This window comes from Mobula birostris, chromosome 24 (genome assembly GCF_030028105.1).
Source record: "Mobula birostris isolate sMobBir1 chromosome 24, sMobBir1.hap1, whole genome shotgun sequence".
Taxonomy (NCBI): domain Eukaryota; kingdom Metazoa; phylum Chordata; class Chondrichthyes; order Myliobatiformes; family Myliobatidae; genus Mobula; species Mobula birostris.
In genome coordinates this window covers 60,353,482-60,369,802 of record NC_092393.1, presented here as the reverse complement: position 1 = coordinate 60,369,802, position 16,321 = coordinate 60,353,482, and the positions used below count along the sequence as shown (strand labels likewise).

Below are 16,321 nucleotides of genomic sequence, written 5' to 3'. Positions count from 1 at the left end.
CACACCCCCAGCCCCCCACTGATCAACCCCTCCCACCCCCCACTGTAAACACCCCCTCCCATCCCCCCACTGATCACACCCCCTCCCTCCCCCCGCTGATCACACCCCCTCCCACCCCCCACTGTAAACACCCCCTCCCATCCCCCCACTGATCACCCCCCCACCCCCCCACTGTAAACACCCCCTCCCACCCCCTACTGATCACACCCCCTCCCACCCCCACACAGATCACACCCCTCCCACCCCCCCACTGTAAACACCCCCTCCCAACCCCCCACTGTAAACACCCCTGCTGCCCCACTGATCACACCTCCTCCCCCCTACTGTAAACACCCCCTCCCACCTCACCCACTGATCACACCCCCTCCCACCCCCCCTACTGATCACACCCCCCTCCCACCCCCCACTGTAAACACCCCCTCCCACCTCACCCACTGATCACAACCCCTCCCACCCCCCCTACTGATCACACCCCCTCCCACCCAGTACTGATCACACCCCATCCCTCCCCCCCGCTGATCACACCCCCTCCCCCCACTGATCACACCCCATCCCTCCCACCTCACCCACTGATCACACACATGTACACACACACGCGCACACACCCATAGTTACACACAGAGCCAGACACATTTACTCCCTCACACCCAGACACAGAGCCCTACCCCTCCTCTCCCCGCCCTGCCTGGTGTAGTCCAGTTCCGCGACGTACAGTCTCTGTGACAAATGGTACAACGCTGTTTCCGTCTCCAGCTGACCGACTGCTGTGTGGGGAAGTGTGGGCCGGCCTTCCACTCCCGCCTGCTCAGGAGGGACTTCACCCGGGACGTGTTGGTCGAGCTGCTGAAGCCCAAGTACAACCTCCCCGCGGACATTCAGGACTACATCCTCAGCATGATACAGGTACTGGCCGGGCAGCTCCAGATAACTTCTCAGCAGCGGCCCTCTCCTCCCTCCTGAAACCAGCCACCCTGAACCAGTCCCCACCCCCTGAACCGTCCCCCCACCCACCCGGAACTGGCTGCCCCCACCCCACTGGAACTGGCCCCCACCCACCTGGATCTGGCTCCCAGCCACCCTGAACCAGTCCCCACCCCCTGAACCGGTCCCCCCACCCACCCGGAACTGGCTGCCCCCACCCCACTGGAACTGGCTCCCAGCCACCCTGAACCAGTCCCCACCCCCTGAACCGGTCTCCCCACCCATCCGGAACTGGCCCCTACCCATCTGGAACTGGCCCCCACCCACCTGGATCTGGCTGCCAGCCACCCTGAACCAGTCCCCACCCCCTGAACCGGTTCCCCCACCCACCCAGAACTGGCTGCCCCCCCCCCACTGGAACCAGCTCCCAGCCACCCTGAACCAGTCCCCACCCCCTGAACTGGTTCCCCCACCCATCCAGAACTGGCTCCCACCCACCCTGAACAAGCCCCTACCCACCTGGAACTGGCTCCCCCCAACCCTGAACTGGCCCCTACCCATCCTGAACGGGCCCCCCATTCCAGGAGCCAGTCACTCTCTCCCTCCCCTGATACTAGCCCCTCCTCCCAAAACCAGCCTCTCCCTCGCCGAAACAGCCCTCCGACCAGCCCCCCACTGCTAACTCCAGAACCATCTCCTACCTCCGGAAATGGTCCTTCCCTTGCCAGAAACACCCCCTCGAAAATCAGCCCCAACCCCCGGGCATTTTCCCGGAGGTCGGCATAAGGGAGAGGTGGCTTGTTGGGACGTGGGGCAGTGATGTGGCTCTAATATGTATCCCACCCCCTCCCTGTCTCTCCCGCAGTTCTGGGCAATCACCTATCAGGGTCCAGCGGACGTCAGAGACGTACAGGGTCTCTACATGGAGATGAAACAGAAAGGGGTGATATTCCCAGCTCCAGCCCAGGGACCCCCGAGAATCAGAGCGGTACGTGCAAAGAACGAGTAACTAACGCGATCTCTCCAATCAAGCGTGGTGTTCTCGGTGGGGGGGGGTTGTCTATTGGTGGGACCTTAGGTGGCTCGAGGGGGGTAGGGTCTGAGTTGGGGACGGGACCTCTGCACTCAACAGCATGGCGAAGACGGGGGAGATGGTCAGGAGCTGGGGTATTAACACAAGAGGGTCGAGGTTTAAGGTGAGGAAACTCACTAACAGGAGAGATTCTGCAGATGCTGGAAATCCAGAGTAACACGCACAAAAGGCTGGGGGAACTCAGCAGGTCGGGCAGCTTCTTTGAAGAGGAATAAACAATTAAATTTTCAGGCTGAGGCCCAGGTGTAGGATGGGGAGAGAGCTGGGACATGTCTCTCCCTCTCTGTATCAGTCTCCGTAAGGCGGGCAACCTTGAATCCCACCAGGAATTCAGAGCAAAGCCCTGTCCCTGGAGGACTCACCCCCACAGGGAGAGGGCCAAGTATTGGAATTAGTACTGTTTTATCAGGGGTGGGGTCCCCCTCTCAGTGTAGCGGCTAGCATAACCTTTTACAGCTCCAGTGAGTGAGGTTCAATTGCTTATGTTTCTGCTATGGCTACATCGGATTCCCCTGGTGTTCCGGTTTCCTCCCACATTCCAAAGACGAACGGGTTCGGGTTAGTAAGTTGTGGACATGCACTGTTGGTGCCAGAAGCTTGGTGATACTTAATTCCCCTGGTGCATCCTCAGTCTGTGCCAGTGGTGGATGCAAAACAACGCATTTCACCGTACGCTTCGCTGTACAAGTGACAAATAAAGCTAATATTTAGTTCACCGACAAGAGAAAATCTGCAGATGCTGGAAATCCATGCAACACACACACGCACGCAAAATGGTGGAGAAAATCAGCAGGCCCGAAATGACGACCGTGCTTTTTTTCCATAGATGCTGCCTGGCCTGCTGAGTTCCTCCAGCATTGTGTGTGTGTGTTGCTAATCTTTATCTTCTCTTTATCCAGTGAGAGAGAGTGGATCGTTGGGAGAGAGCAAGAAGGATTGGGTCAGGAAAAGGGGAGGGAGAGCTAAGGGTCAGAGAGGGAGCGAGGTGAAGCTCGGAGAGAGATGTAATGCGAGAGAGCTTGGCTTGGCATCCGGCCACGCGGATCAGCTGGTGCAGAATAACAGTGCTGTTTACTGCTTTACTTTGTGGACGCTGGGAACTGTGTACGGCCCCAGGGAAGACATGTGCCAGTGTAGTGTTGCAAACAACACATTATGCCTCACATGATAATTAAAAGAAAAATCCTGATTTTGTTAGTCGACACGTCACTGAACTAGAAATCCCTTCTGCTCAGCGGGAGGGTGACACTCATCTGCTTGTCCCGGGGTCTGTCAGCTGCACCGAGCGTTTTAGTGATCTTGGTGAACCTGTGACCTGCGCTGTGTGTTGGCAGTCACCCCAGTGAAGCTTACCCACGGTTCCTGCATAGAATAGAAGAGAACTTTATTGCCATTGCTCAAAACAACGAGATAGCAGTGCTACTCCAGTCCGTGCAAAACAGATATTTCCAAACGAACTGTTGTCAGCCGTACTGTTTAATTGAGGAAAAAGTTGGGCTGGACTGCAGAGCTGTAAACCGCTCCGCCATCTTGCAGTTCGGCACAGGGGAGTAAGCTTTCTTTGGTGTAGAATTGAACATGTGTGGAAGTTGGGAGGGGAATGGGAGAGTTGCTGCTAAAGTGCTCAAGCTGGAGATGTCACATCAACACCTACGTTCTCCCAGTGAATGCGTGGGTTTCCCCCAGCTGCTCCGCTCTCCTCCCACCTTCCAGAGACATTCCAGTTAGTAGGGTGAAAACACAAGATTCTGCAGATGCTCCAAATCCAGAACAACACACAAAATGTTGGAGGAACTCAGCAGATCAGGCAGCGTCTGTGGGGGAACAAAGAGCTGACATTTCAGGCTGAGACCCTTCTGGTCTGTGAGTAAGTTCATTGGTTAGATCAGCGTAATTGGACAGTGTGGGCTCATTGGGCCTGTTACTGTGTTGTCTCTGATTGGACAGTGTGGGCTCGTTGGGCCTGTTACTGTGTTGTGTCTCTGATTGGACAGTGTGGGCTCGTTGGGCCTGTTACTGTGTCGTGTCTCTGATTGGACAGTGTGAGCTCGTTGGGCCTGTTACTGTGTTGTGTCTGATTGGACAGTGTGGGCTCGTTGGGCCTGTTACTGTGTTGTCTCTGATTGGACAGTGTGGGCTCGTTGGGCCTGTTACTGTGTTGCGTCTGATTGGACAGTGTGGGCTCGTTGGGCCTGTTACTGTGTTGTGTCTGATTGGACAGTGTGGGCTCATTGGGCCTGTTACTGTGTTGTGTCTGATTGGACAGTGTGGGCTCGTTGGGCCTGTTACTGTGTCTCTGATTGGACAGTGTGGGCTCGTTGGGCCTGTTACTGTGTTGTGTCTGATTGGACAGTGTGGGCTCGTTGGGCCTGTTACTGTGTCTGATTGGACAGTGTGGGCTCGTTGGGCCTGTTACTGTGTTGTGTCTCTGATTGGACAGTGTGGGCTCATTGGGCCTGTTACTGTGTTGTCTCTGATTGGACAGTGTGGGCTCGTTGGGCCTGTTACTGTGTTGTGTCTGATTGGACAGTGTGGGCTCGTTGGGCCTGTTACTGTGTTGTGTCTGATTGGACAGTGTGGGCTCGTTGGGCCTGTTACTGTGTTGTGTCTGATTGGACAGTGTGGGCTCGTTGGGCCTGTTACTGTGTTGTCTCTGATTGGACAGTGTGGGCTCGTTGGGTCTGTTACTGTGTTGTGTCTGATTGGACAGTGTGGGCTCGTTGGGCCTGTTACCGTGTTGTGTCTGATTGGACAGTGTGGGCTCGTTGGGCCTGTTACTGTGTTGTGTCTCTGATTGGACAGTGTGGGCTCGTTGGGCCTGTTACTGTGTTGTCTCTGATTGGACAGTGTGGGCTCGTTGGGCCTGTTACTGTGTTGTCTCTGATTGGACAGTGTGGGCTCGTTGGGCCTGTTACTGTGTTGTGTCTCTGATTGGACAGTGTGGGCTCGTTGGGCCTGTTACTGTGTTGTATCTGATTGGACAGTGCGGGCTCGTTGGGCCTGTTACTGTGTTGTGTCTGATTGGACAGTGTGGGCTCGTGGGCCTGTTACTGTGTTGTGTCTGATTGGACAGTGTGGGCTCATTGGGCCTGTTACTGTGTCGTGTCTGATTGGACAGTGTGGGCTCGTTGGGCCTGTTACTGTGTCTCTGATTGGACAGTGTGGGCTCGTTGGGCCTGTTACTGTGTTGTATCTGATTGGACAGTGTAGGCTCGTGGGCCTATTACTGTGTTGTGTCTGATTGGACAGTGTGGGCTCATTGGGCCTGTTACTGTGTTGTGTCTGATTGGACAGTGTGGGCTCGTTGGGCCTGTTACTGTGTTGTGTCTGATTGGACAGTGTGGGCTCATTGGGCCTGTTACTGTGTTGTGTCTGATTGGACAGTGTGGGCTTGTTGGGCCTGTTACTGTGTTGTATCTGATTGGACAGTGTGGGCTCGTTGGGCCTGTTACTGTGTTGTGTCTGATTGGACAGTGTGGGCTCGTTGGGCCTGTTACCGTGTTGTGTCTGATTGGACAGTGTGGGCTCGTTGGGCCTGTTACTGTGTCGTGTCTGATTGGACAGTGTGGGCTCGTTGGGCCTGTTACTGTGTTGTGTCTGATTGGACAGTGTGGGCTCGTTGGGCCTGTTACTGTGTTGTCTCTGATTGGACAGTGTGGGCTCGTTGGGCCTGTTACTGTGTTGTGTCTCTGATTGGACAGTGTGGGCTCGTTGGGCCTGTTACTGTGTTGTATCTGATTGGACAGTGTGGGCTCGTGGGCCTGTTACTGTGTTGTGTCTGATTGGACAGTGTGAGCTCATTGGGCCTGTTACTGTGTCGTGTCTGATTGGACAGTGTGGGCTCGTTGGGCCTGTTACTGTGTCTCTGATTGGACAGTGTGGGCTCGTTGGGCCTGTTACTGTGTTGTATCTGATTGGACAGTGTAGGCTCGTGGGCCTGTTACTGTGTTGTGTCTGATTGGACAGTGTGGGCTCATTGGGCCTGTTACTGTGTTGTCTCTGATTGGACAGTGTGGGCTCGTTGGGCCTGTTACTGTGTTGTGTCTCTGATTGGACAGTGTGGGCTCGTTGGGCCTGTTACTGTGTTGTATCTGATTGGACAGTGTGGGCTCATGGGCCTGTTACTGTGTTGTGTCTGATTGGACAGTGTGGGCTCATTGGGCCTGTTACTGTGTCGTGTCTGATTGGACAGTGTGGGCTCGTTGGGCCTGTTACTGTGTTGTGTCTCTGATTGGACAGTGTGGGCTCGTTGGGCCTGTTACTGTGTTGTGTCTGATTGGACAGTGTGGGCTCGTTGGGCCTGTTACTGTGTTGTGTCTGATTGGACAGTGTGGGCTCGTTGGGCCTGTTACTGTGTTGTGTCTGATTGGACAGTGTGGGCTTGTTGGGCCTGTTACTGTGTTGTATCTGATTGGACAGTGTGGGCTCGTTGGGCCTGTTACTGTGTTGTGTCTGATTGGACAGTGTGGGCTCGTTGGGCCTGTTACCGTGTTGTGTCTGATTAGACAGTGTGGGCTCGTTGGGCCTGTTACTGTGTCGTGTCTGATTGGACAGTGTGGGCTCGTTGGGCCTGTTACTGTGTCTCTGATTGGACAGTGTGGGCCCGTTGGGCCTGTTACTGTGTTGTGTCTCTGATTGGACAGTGCGGGCTCGTTGGGCCTGTTACTGTGTTGTGTCTGATTGGACAGTGTGGGCTCGTTGGGCCTGTTACTGTGTTGTGTCTGATTGGACAGTGTGGGCTCGTTGGGCCTGTTACTGTGTTGTGTCTCTGATTGGACAGTGTGGGCTCGTTGGGCCTGTTACTGTGTTGTGTCTGATTGGACAGTGTGGGCTCGTTGGGCCTGTTACTGTGTTGTGTCTGATTGGACAGTGTGGGCTCGTTGGGCCTGTTACTGTGTTGTGTCTCTGATTGGACAGTGTGGGCTCGTTGGGCCTGTTACTGTGTTGTGTCTCTGATTGGACAGTGTGGGCTCGTTGGGCCTGTTACTGTGTCTCTGATTGGACAGTGTGGGCTCGTTGGGCCTGTTACTGTGTTGTGTCTGATTGGACAGTGTGGGCTCATTGGGCCTGTTACTGTGTTGTCTCTGATTGGACAGTGTGGGCTCGTTGGGCCTGTTACTGTGTTGTCTCTGATTGGACAGTGTGGGCTCGTTGGGCCTGTTACTGTGTTGTATCTGATTGGACAGTGTGGGCTCTTTGGGCCTGTTACTGTGTTGTATCTGATTGGACAGTGTGGGCTCATTGGGCCTTTTACTGTGTTGTCTCTGGTTAAATAATGCCGCACCCAACCTGTGTTCCATTTGGAGGGGATCTTGCAGGTTTGACACTGATGTAGAGGTGTTTACTAGTTTGTGGTCAGACAGTCAGTCCGTTCCTGAAATCATACCCTTCGCAGCTGGCTGGGTCATCTATCGTACCTGGTGCTCCAGGGGTGGCCGCCTCTACATTGGTGAGAGCTGACATAGACTGGGGGGCTGTTTCATTCATCACTTTCACTCCGTCTGCCACAACAGCCAGGATCTCCCAATGGCCAGCCATTTCAATTCCTCGTCCTGTTCCTCTGCCAAGATGTCTGTCTTTCAGCTTCCTCCACTGCCAAGTTGAGGCCAGACATAGATCAGAGGAATCTCCTATTCCACCTTGATAACTTCCAGCCTGATGGCATGAATGTTAATTTCTCTAATTTCTAGTAACCCGTCCCCTCAGTCCTCTCTTTGTTTTCCATTATCACACCAGCCCCATCACCCCTTCCCTTCCCTCTCCTCCTTCTTCTCCATCTGCCCATCACTCACACTTTCCTTTCTGCCTCCTGTTCCCCTCCCCTCCTCCCACTGTCCTCTCCTATCGGATTCCATCTCCTTCAGCCCTTTGTCACCTGTCACCCTGTACTCTCCCCCCTCCCACACTCCCTATCACCACCTCCATCAGCTGGATCCACCTATCACCTGCCCGTTCGTCTCCCTCCCGTGTGCCCCACCCTCTCTATAGCGGCCATCTCCTCTCCTTTACGTTGTTAATCTTACTTTAGCGATACAGCTCGGAGTAGGAGCGTCAGTCTCTTCTGGCCTCGCTGCCCCCGACAACCCCATTTTAACCCTCACCCGATCTTGGGACAATTTACAATGACCAGTCCGTCCTTGGACTGTGGGCGGAAAGCAGAGGATCTGGGGAAAACACACGCATTCCATGGTCACTCGTTACGGAACGGTGCCGGAGATGAACTCGGGACCCCGGAATGCCCTGGACGGTAACAGCGTGGCGCTAATCACCAGACCACCCCGGCGCCCAGCAGGCGTGCTATGTTGCCGGACTAGCGGTTGTATTAACAAAGAGTCCGGAGTTGCTGAATATATTACAGGCAATTACTGAAATATATTCGTATCGGTGCTTGTCAGTCTTACATTTACTGTTTGAAGGAATCTCAGTAACTAACTCATGCCCCTCGTTGAGAAGTTACTGAATTGCATTTTGATATTAGTATCAGGCCGGAATACATAAGTGTTAATATGAGGTGGTGGTTGTCACTGGACACATTACTGTGTCAATCGCAGTGAGAGAGGTTGCTGAATACATTTATCCGCGTTACTGGAACACACAGCGTTTTGGCATCCAGCGATGTGGAGACACTGGACATATCAGTCACTATTATTTCTCCGAAACGCCCTGAGCTGTAATAGCTAACTGCTAAGCTGCTGTGGTCCTTTCTTTCCAGTCTTAACGAGGGAGCTCAACCTGAAATGTCAGCGGCCCACCTCCCTCCACGGAGGCTGCCTGACCTGCGCAGTTCCTCCGGCAGTTTCTGCATAGCTCCAGACTCTGCCGTCTGCAGCCTTGTGTGTGACCATTCCCCAAAATTCCTTGCTGCACTGCCCGGCAGAGGCGGTGTCTGTAAGTGGTTCTGTTAACGACCCCGGCCGGAGTTTCCGTTGTACCGTGGAATGACTCGGTTTTGTGTTTTTACAGGATCAAGTTGCAGCCTCGTTACCTCGGCCGCGTCCAACCGCGCCCGCCGCGAAGCCTGCAGCCTCCCGTGCCCCCCTTCCCGGCAACATCATCACCCTGGTACCAGAGCAGGTATCACTTTGCAATGGGATGCTGCACCCCCAACGCCAACCCGTCCTCGCACCCCCCCTCCCCTACACAGACTCGGGACCCACCCCGACCAACTCTTCCCAAGCCTCCTTCCTCACCACGCTGCAGGAACGATATGCTTTAGCTAGCGGGCGCAGAAAAGATTGACAAGGACACTACCGGGACCAGAGAGCTTGAGTTGGATAGCAAGGGATCGTTGTCCCTCGGACGAAAGAGGCCGAGGGGTGATTGTATAATCATGAGGGACATAGATGAGGTGAGTGGTCACAATCTTTTCCCCAGGGTAGGGGAATTCAAAACTAGGGAGCATAGATTTAGAGCACAAGAGATTCAGCAGACACTGGAAATCCAGAATAACACACACAATCTGCAGGAGGAGCTCAGCAGGTCAGGCAGCATCTCTGGAGAGGAATAAAGAGTCAATATTTCAGGTGGAACCCTTCATCAAGATTTAGCACAGATATCAACCAGCGTAGATCTAGTCATAGGCATAGTCATACTTTATTGATCCCGGGGGAAATTGGTTTTCGTTACAGTTGCACCATAAATAATAAATAGTAATAACACCATAATAGTTAAATAGTAATATATAAGTTATGCCAGTAAATTATGAAATAAGTCCAGGACCAGCCTATTGGCTCAGGGTGTCTGACCCTCCAAGGGAGGAGTTGTAAAGTTTGATGGCCACAGGCAGGAATGACTTCCTATGACGCTCTGTGTTGCATCTCGGTGGAATGAGTCTCTGGCTGAATGTACTCCTGTGCCCACCCAGTACATTATGTAGTGGATGGGAGACATTGTCCAAGATGGCATGCAACTTGGACAGCCTCCTCTCTTCAGACACCACCATCAGAGAGTCCAGTTCCATCCCCACAACATCACTGGCCTTACGAATGAGTTTGTTGATTCTGTTGGTGTCTGCTACCCTCAGCCTGCTGCCCCAGCACACAAAAGCAAACACGATTGCACTGGCTACCACAGACTCATAGAACATCCTCGGCATCATCCGGCAGATGTTAAAGGACCTCAGTCTCCTCAGGAAATAGAGATGGCTCTGACCCTTCTTGTAGACAGCCTCAGTGCTCAGTGTTCTTTGACCAGTCCAGTTTGTTGTCAATTCGTATCCCCAGGTATTTGTAATCCTCCACCATGTCCACACTGACCCCCTGGATGGAAACAGGGGTCGCCAGTACCTTAGCTCTCCTCAGGTCTACCACCAGCTCCTTAGTCTTTTTCACATTAAGCTGCAGATCATTCTGCTCGCACCATGTGACCAGTTCAGCTTCCATAGTTCAAGTTCAGTTTATTGCCATTCAACCGTACCAACAAATGAGACAACATTCCTCCGGACCGAGAAGCACAGCACAGTACGCAAAACACATAAAGTAATACTACCACAAATTAATTAACAAATCATCAAATCTATACCAGAAGACAGACATTTAGCATAAAGTAAATTTACGACACAATTTAAAAGGTAAACAGTACAACGACACTGATGAGGCCTGGGTGGTAGCAGAGAGTTCAGTTGTCCCATGGCCTGGGGGAAGATACTGTTCCCCACCGTAACAGTTCCTACTCTAATGGGTGAGTGGTGAAGCATTGAAAGAGGATCTGAGAGGCTTGTTTTCACTCAAACTGTAGTGGGTACATGGAATGAGTTGTCAGAGGAAGTGGTTGAGACGGGAACAATTATAATGCCTAAAGGTTGGGGAGGTTAATTGGTAGACCGGTTTATTATTGTCACATGTACCGAGATACCGTGAAAAACTTGTTTTGTATACCATTCGTACAGATCAAATCATTAGACAGTGGTAAAACAAGGGAAAACAATAACAGAATGCAGAATAAAATGTTACAGAGAAACTGTGGTGCCGACAGACAAGGTCATAATGAGGTACCTAGGTAGGAAAGTTTCGAGGGGTGGGCCAAATACAGGAAATGGGACTGTTTTAGTTGTGAATCTGGGTTAGCACGGAGCAGATGGGGCGAAGGGTCTGTCACTGTGCCGTAAAGCTCCAACACGCAGCCCCTCCCAGACTCTCACCAGCACTGTGATTGAGGTGAGGTACTCAACTCAGGCAATGTGGAGTTCAGGGAACCCCCACTTTTCCTGGGATGCTGTGGACCGATAGTATCTCACCGTGAGGCCCTGCTCCTTATCCGAGAAGCCCGCCCCTTTGCCCAAACTTCCCCCCCCAACTTCCATGGGGATTTATACCTCTTACTTCCCTTAACCCATTTCCTCCTCAGGAAGCTCCCTCCCTCCCCTCTCCTCACTCGAAGCTCCCTCCCTCCCCTCTCCTCACTCAGAGCTCCCTCCCTCCCCTCTCCTCACTCAGGGAGCTCCCTCCCTCCCCACTCCTCACTCAGGGAGCTCCCTCCCTCCCCTCTCCTCAGCCAGGAAGCTCCCTCCCTCCCCCCTCCTCACTCAGGGAGCTCCCTCCCTCCCCTCTCCTCAGCCAGGGAGCTCCCTCCCTCCCCTCTCCTCACTCAAAGCTCCCTCCCTCCCCTCTCCTCACTCGGAGCTCCCTCCCTCCCCACTCCTCACTCAGGGAGCTCCCTCCCTCCCCTCTCCTCACTCAAAGCTCCCTCCCTCCCCTCTCCTCAGCCAGGGAGCTCCCTCCCTCCCCTCTCCTCACTCAAAGCTCCCTCCCTCCCCTCTCCTCAGCCAGAAAGCCTCCTCCCCCTCCTTCTGAGCACCCCCTCACCGAGCTCACCCTCCCCCTCGCCCACAGGTGGCCAAGTTACACAGCGAGCTGGACGTGGTGAACATGAACCTCAGCGTCATGTTGGCCATCCTGACAGACAGCACTCCCGGCCTCGAGAATCCCGATGACATGCAGCTCCTCCAGGTGAGACTGGGGGCCTCACTGTGGGGGAGAGGGGGTCCCAGAGGTAATGGTGTTCTTGGGCTCTCTGTGGAGTGGAGATCGGGCCAGTGGGGTTCCTAGGTGTGAGTAGCTCTCGGGGTCGGGAGAGTGGGGATCTCAGGGAGTGTGGATCTCGGAAATGTGGGACATGGGATTCTCAGGGGAATGTGGATCTTGGAGATGTGGGATGTGGGATTCTCAGAGTGGGGTGTGGGATCTCTCCCAGTGGATGTGGGTGGAGTGTGGGATCTCTGCCAGTGGATGTGGGTGGAGTGTGGGATCTCTGCCAGTGGATGTGGGTGGAGTGTGGGATCTCTACCAGTGGACGTGGGTGGGGTGTGGGATCTCTACCAGTGGATGTGGGTGGGGTGTGGGATCTCTGCCAGTGGATGTGGGTGGGGTGTTCTCCCAGCAAACTATAACCCCTGCCCCTCCCGGGAGACAGAAGCTCCACACCACGTGCCGGGCGATGCAGGAACGCATCGGCCTCCTGTTGCTCCAGGTCGACCACCAACAGCTCGTCGACTGCCTTTTGTCCACCAACGACCGGCTGAACAAGGTCTTCCTGCAGTATGAGAGGTGGGTGAATGTAGTACACTGTCTGGCAACTTCCTGTGTCACAGTGTCTGTCCCCCCCCCCCCACCGTCTTCCACCATCTGTCAACTTCCCCGTGTCGGTGTCCAGCAACCACCCCGTGTCACACCGTCACCGTCCGTCACCGACCATCCCATTCCATCTCACCCTCCTCAGAGTACCAGCTCTGGCTGATGGCAAAGTAGCGGTTACGGCCCAGTCCAATCCCACCATGGAGCACATCCACAGGGAACTCTGCACAGGAAAGCAGCATCCATCATCAGCGGCCCTCACCGTCCCGGCCATGCTCTCTTCTCACACTGCCATCAGGAGGAAGGTACAGGAGCCTCAGGACCCACTCCACCAGGTTCAGGAACAGTTATTACTCCTCAACCATCAGGTCCCACACCACCAGGTTCAGGAACAGTTATCACCCCTCAACCATCAGGTCCCACACCACCAGGTTCAGGAACAGTTATCACCCCTCAACCATCAGGTCCCACACCACCAGGGTCAGGAACAGTTATCACCCCTCAACCATCAGGTCCCACACCACCAGGTTCAGGAACAGTTATCACCCCTCAACCATCAGGTCCCACACCACCAGGTTCAGGAACAGTTATCACCCCTCAACCATCAGGTCCCACACCACCAGGTTCAGGAACAGTTATCACCCCTCAACCATCAGGTCCCACACCACCAGGGTCAGGAACAGTTATCACCCCTCAACCATCAGGTCCCACACCACCAGGTTCAGGAACAGTTATCACCCCTCAACCATCAGGTCCCACACCACCAGGTTCAGGAACAGTTATCACCCCTCAACCATCAGGTCCCACACCACCAGGTTCAGGAACAGTTATCACCCCTCAACCATCAGGTCCCACACCACCAGGGTCAGGAACAGTTATCACCCCTCAACCATCAGGTCCCACACCACCAGGTTCAGGAACAGTTATTATCCCTCAACCATCAGGTCCCACACCACCAGGTTCAGGAACAGTTATCATCCCTCAACCATCAGGTCCCACATCACCAGGTTCAGGAACAGTTATCACCCCTCAACCATCAGGTCCCACACCACCAGGTTCAGGAAGTTATTACCCCTCAACCATCAGGTCCCACATCACCAGGTTCGGGAACAGTTATCACCCCTCAACCATCAGGTCCCATACCACCAGGTTCAGGAACAGTTATCACCCCTGAACCATCAGGCCCCACACCACCAGGTTCAGGAACAGTTATCACCCCTCAACCATCAGGTCCCACACCACCAGGTTCAGGAAGTTATTACCCCTCAACCATCAGGTCCCACATCACCAGGTTCGGGAACAGTTATCACCCCTCAACCATCAGGTCCCTTACCACCAGGTTCAGGAACATTTATCACCCCTGAACCATCAGGCCCCACACCACCAGGTTCAGGAACAGTTATCACCCCTCAACCATCAGGTCCCACACCACCAGGTTCAGGAACAGTTATCACCCCTCAATCATCAGGTCCCACACCACCAGGTTCAGGAAGTTATTACCCCTCAACCATCAGGTCCCACATCACCAGGTTCGGGAACAGTTATCACCCCTCAACCATCAGGTCCCATACCACCAGGTTCAGGAACAGTTATCACCCCTGAACCATCAGGCCCCACACCACCAGGTTCAGGAACAGTTATCACCCCTCAACCATCAGGTCCCACACCACCAGGTTCAGGAACAGTTATCACCCCTCAACCATCAGGTCCCACACCACCAGGTTCAGGAACAGTTATCACCGCTGAACCATCAGGCCCCACACCACCAGGTTCAGGAACAGTTATCACCCCTCAACCATCAGGTCCCACACCACCAGGTTCAGGAACAGTTATTACCCCTCAACCATCAGGTCCCACACCACCAGGTTCAGGAACAGTTATCACCCCTCAACCATCAGGTCCCACACCACCAGGTTCAGGAACAGTTATCATCCCTCAACCATCAGAACCCACACCACCAGGTTCAGGAACAGTTATCACCCCTCAACCATCAGGTCCCACACCACCAGGTTCAGGAACAGTTATCATCCCTCAACCATCAGGTCCCACACCACCAGGTTCAGGAACAGTTATCACCCCTCAACCATCAGGTCCCACACCACCAGGTTCAGGAACAGTTATCACCCCTCAACCATCAGGTCCCGCACCACCAGGTTCAGGAACAGTTATCACCCCTCAACCGTCAGACTCCTGAATCAGTGGGGACATCTTCACTCAACTCCACTCGCCCCATCACTGTCATGTTCCCACAACCTATAGCCTCGCTTTCAAGGACTCTCTTTCTCATGTTCCTAATATTTATTTACTTATTGCTATTTTGGTATTTTTTGCCCTTTTTGTATGTGCGCAGTTTGTTGACTTTTGCACATCAGTAGTTTGTCCATCCTGTCGTGTCTGATTTTTCACTGATTCCATTGTGTTCCTCTGTACTCACTGTGAATGCCCACAAGAAAATGAATCTCAGGGTTGTATATGGTGACATACATGTACTTTGATAATACATTTACTTTGAACTTTGACCTTATTGAGGTTTCTAACACCATGTGGACGGTAAGAATCTTTTCCCTGGGGTGCGGAGCCCAACACCAGGGGGACACAGATTTAGTATGAAATGGAAAAGGTTTAATGAGGACCCAAGGGTTAGTTACCTTCTCCCCCAGAGGGTGGTGGGTATATGGAACAAGATGTCAGGGGCTGTGATTGACGCAGGTACATTGACAACATTTAAAAGACACTTGGGCAGGAAAGGATCTGAGGGACATGTGGAAATGGGGCAGGCTTGGATGTGTACCTAGAGCCTCTTTCTGTGCTGTTTCACTCTGGAAAGTCAGGAAAAGTTTGGCGGCATTGGGCCAGATGCCAGAAAATGGGAGTTGCTCATATGGGAATTTTAGCTGGTATAGAGCACAGAACGTTACAGTATAGTGCAGGCCCTTCGGCCCACTGTGTTGTGCTGACCTTTTTATTTATTGATATTAATATATATCATATAGAGATATAAATATAGTGCAGAACAGGCCGTTCTGGCCCTTTGAGCCAGGCTACCCAGCAAACCCGCCCCTCCCCCCAACTTAATCCTAGCCTAATCACGGGACAATTTACAATGACCAATTAACCTACCAACTGGTACATCTTTGGACTGTGGGAGGAAACTGGAGCACCCGGAGGAAATCCACGTGATCACGGGAAGAACATGCAAACTCCTTACAGGCAGTGGCGGGAATTGAACCCAGGTTGCCTGTACTGTAAACATTGTGCTAACCACTTTCAGCCTGCTCCAACGTCAAACTGACCCTTCCCTCTGACATTGCCTGTCCTGCCTTTTTTCTATCATCAATGAGTCTTAAATATCCCTGTATCTGCCTCTACCACCACCCCTGGCAGCACATTCCCCCACTCCCAGCACTCTCAGTGTAAAGAACTTACCTATACTTTCCTCCAATCACCTTAAAATTATGCCCTCTCGTATGAGCCATTTGTGCCCTGAGGGAAGTCTCTGGCTGTCCACTCGGTCTATGCCTCTTATTATCTTGTACACCCCTGTCGAGTCACCTCTCATCCTCCTTCACTCCAGAGAGAAAAGCCCCACCTCGCTCAACCTGTCCTCACAAGACGAGCTCTCTAATCCTGGCAAATCTGCTCTGCACCCTTTCTGAGGCTTCCTCATCCTGTAATGAGGCAACCAGAACTGACATGGACCAGTTGTTTCTGTGCTGTCTGACTATAACCAGACGCC

At 53.3% G+C, this 16,321-nt stretch overlaps 1 protein-coding gene across 2 annotated transcripts in view; it reads left to right on the top strand.

The window, feature by feature from the left end:
- Positions 1 to 16,321, top strand: part of LOC140187079 (TOM1-like protein 1) — a 59,895-nt gene that overhangs the window by 26,857 nt on the left and 16,717 nt on the right. For both annotated transcript variants that reach the window (XM_072242011.1, XM_072242012.1), the window contains exons 4-8: positions 754 to 903; positions 1,787 to 1,909; positions 8,978 to 9,088; positions 11,845 to 11,961; positions 12,425 to 12,558. In XM_072242011.1, the coding sequence (XP_072098112.1) occupies positions 754 to 903; positions 1,787 to 1,909; positions 8,978 to 9,088; positions 11,845 to 11,961; positions 12,425 to 12,558 (635 nt within the window). The remainder of the gene's footprint in view (positions 1 to 753; positions 904 to 1,786; positions 1,910 to 8,977; positions 9,089 to 11,844; positions 11,962 to 12,424; positions 12,559 to 16,321) is intronic.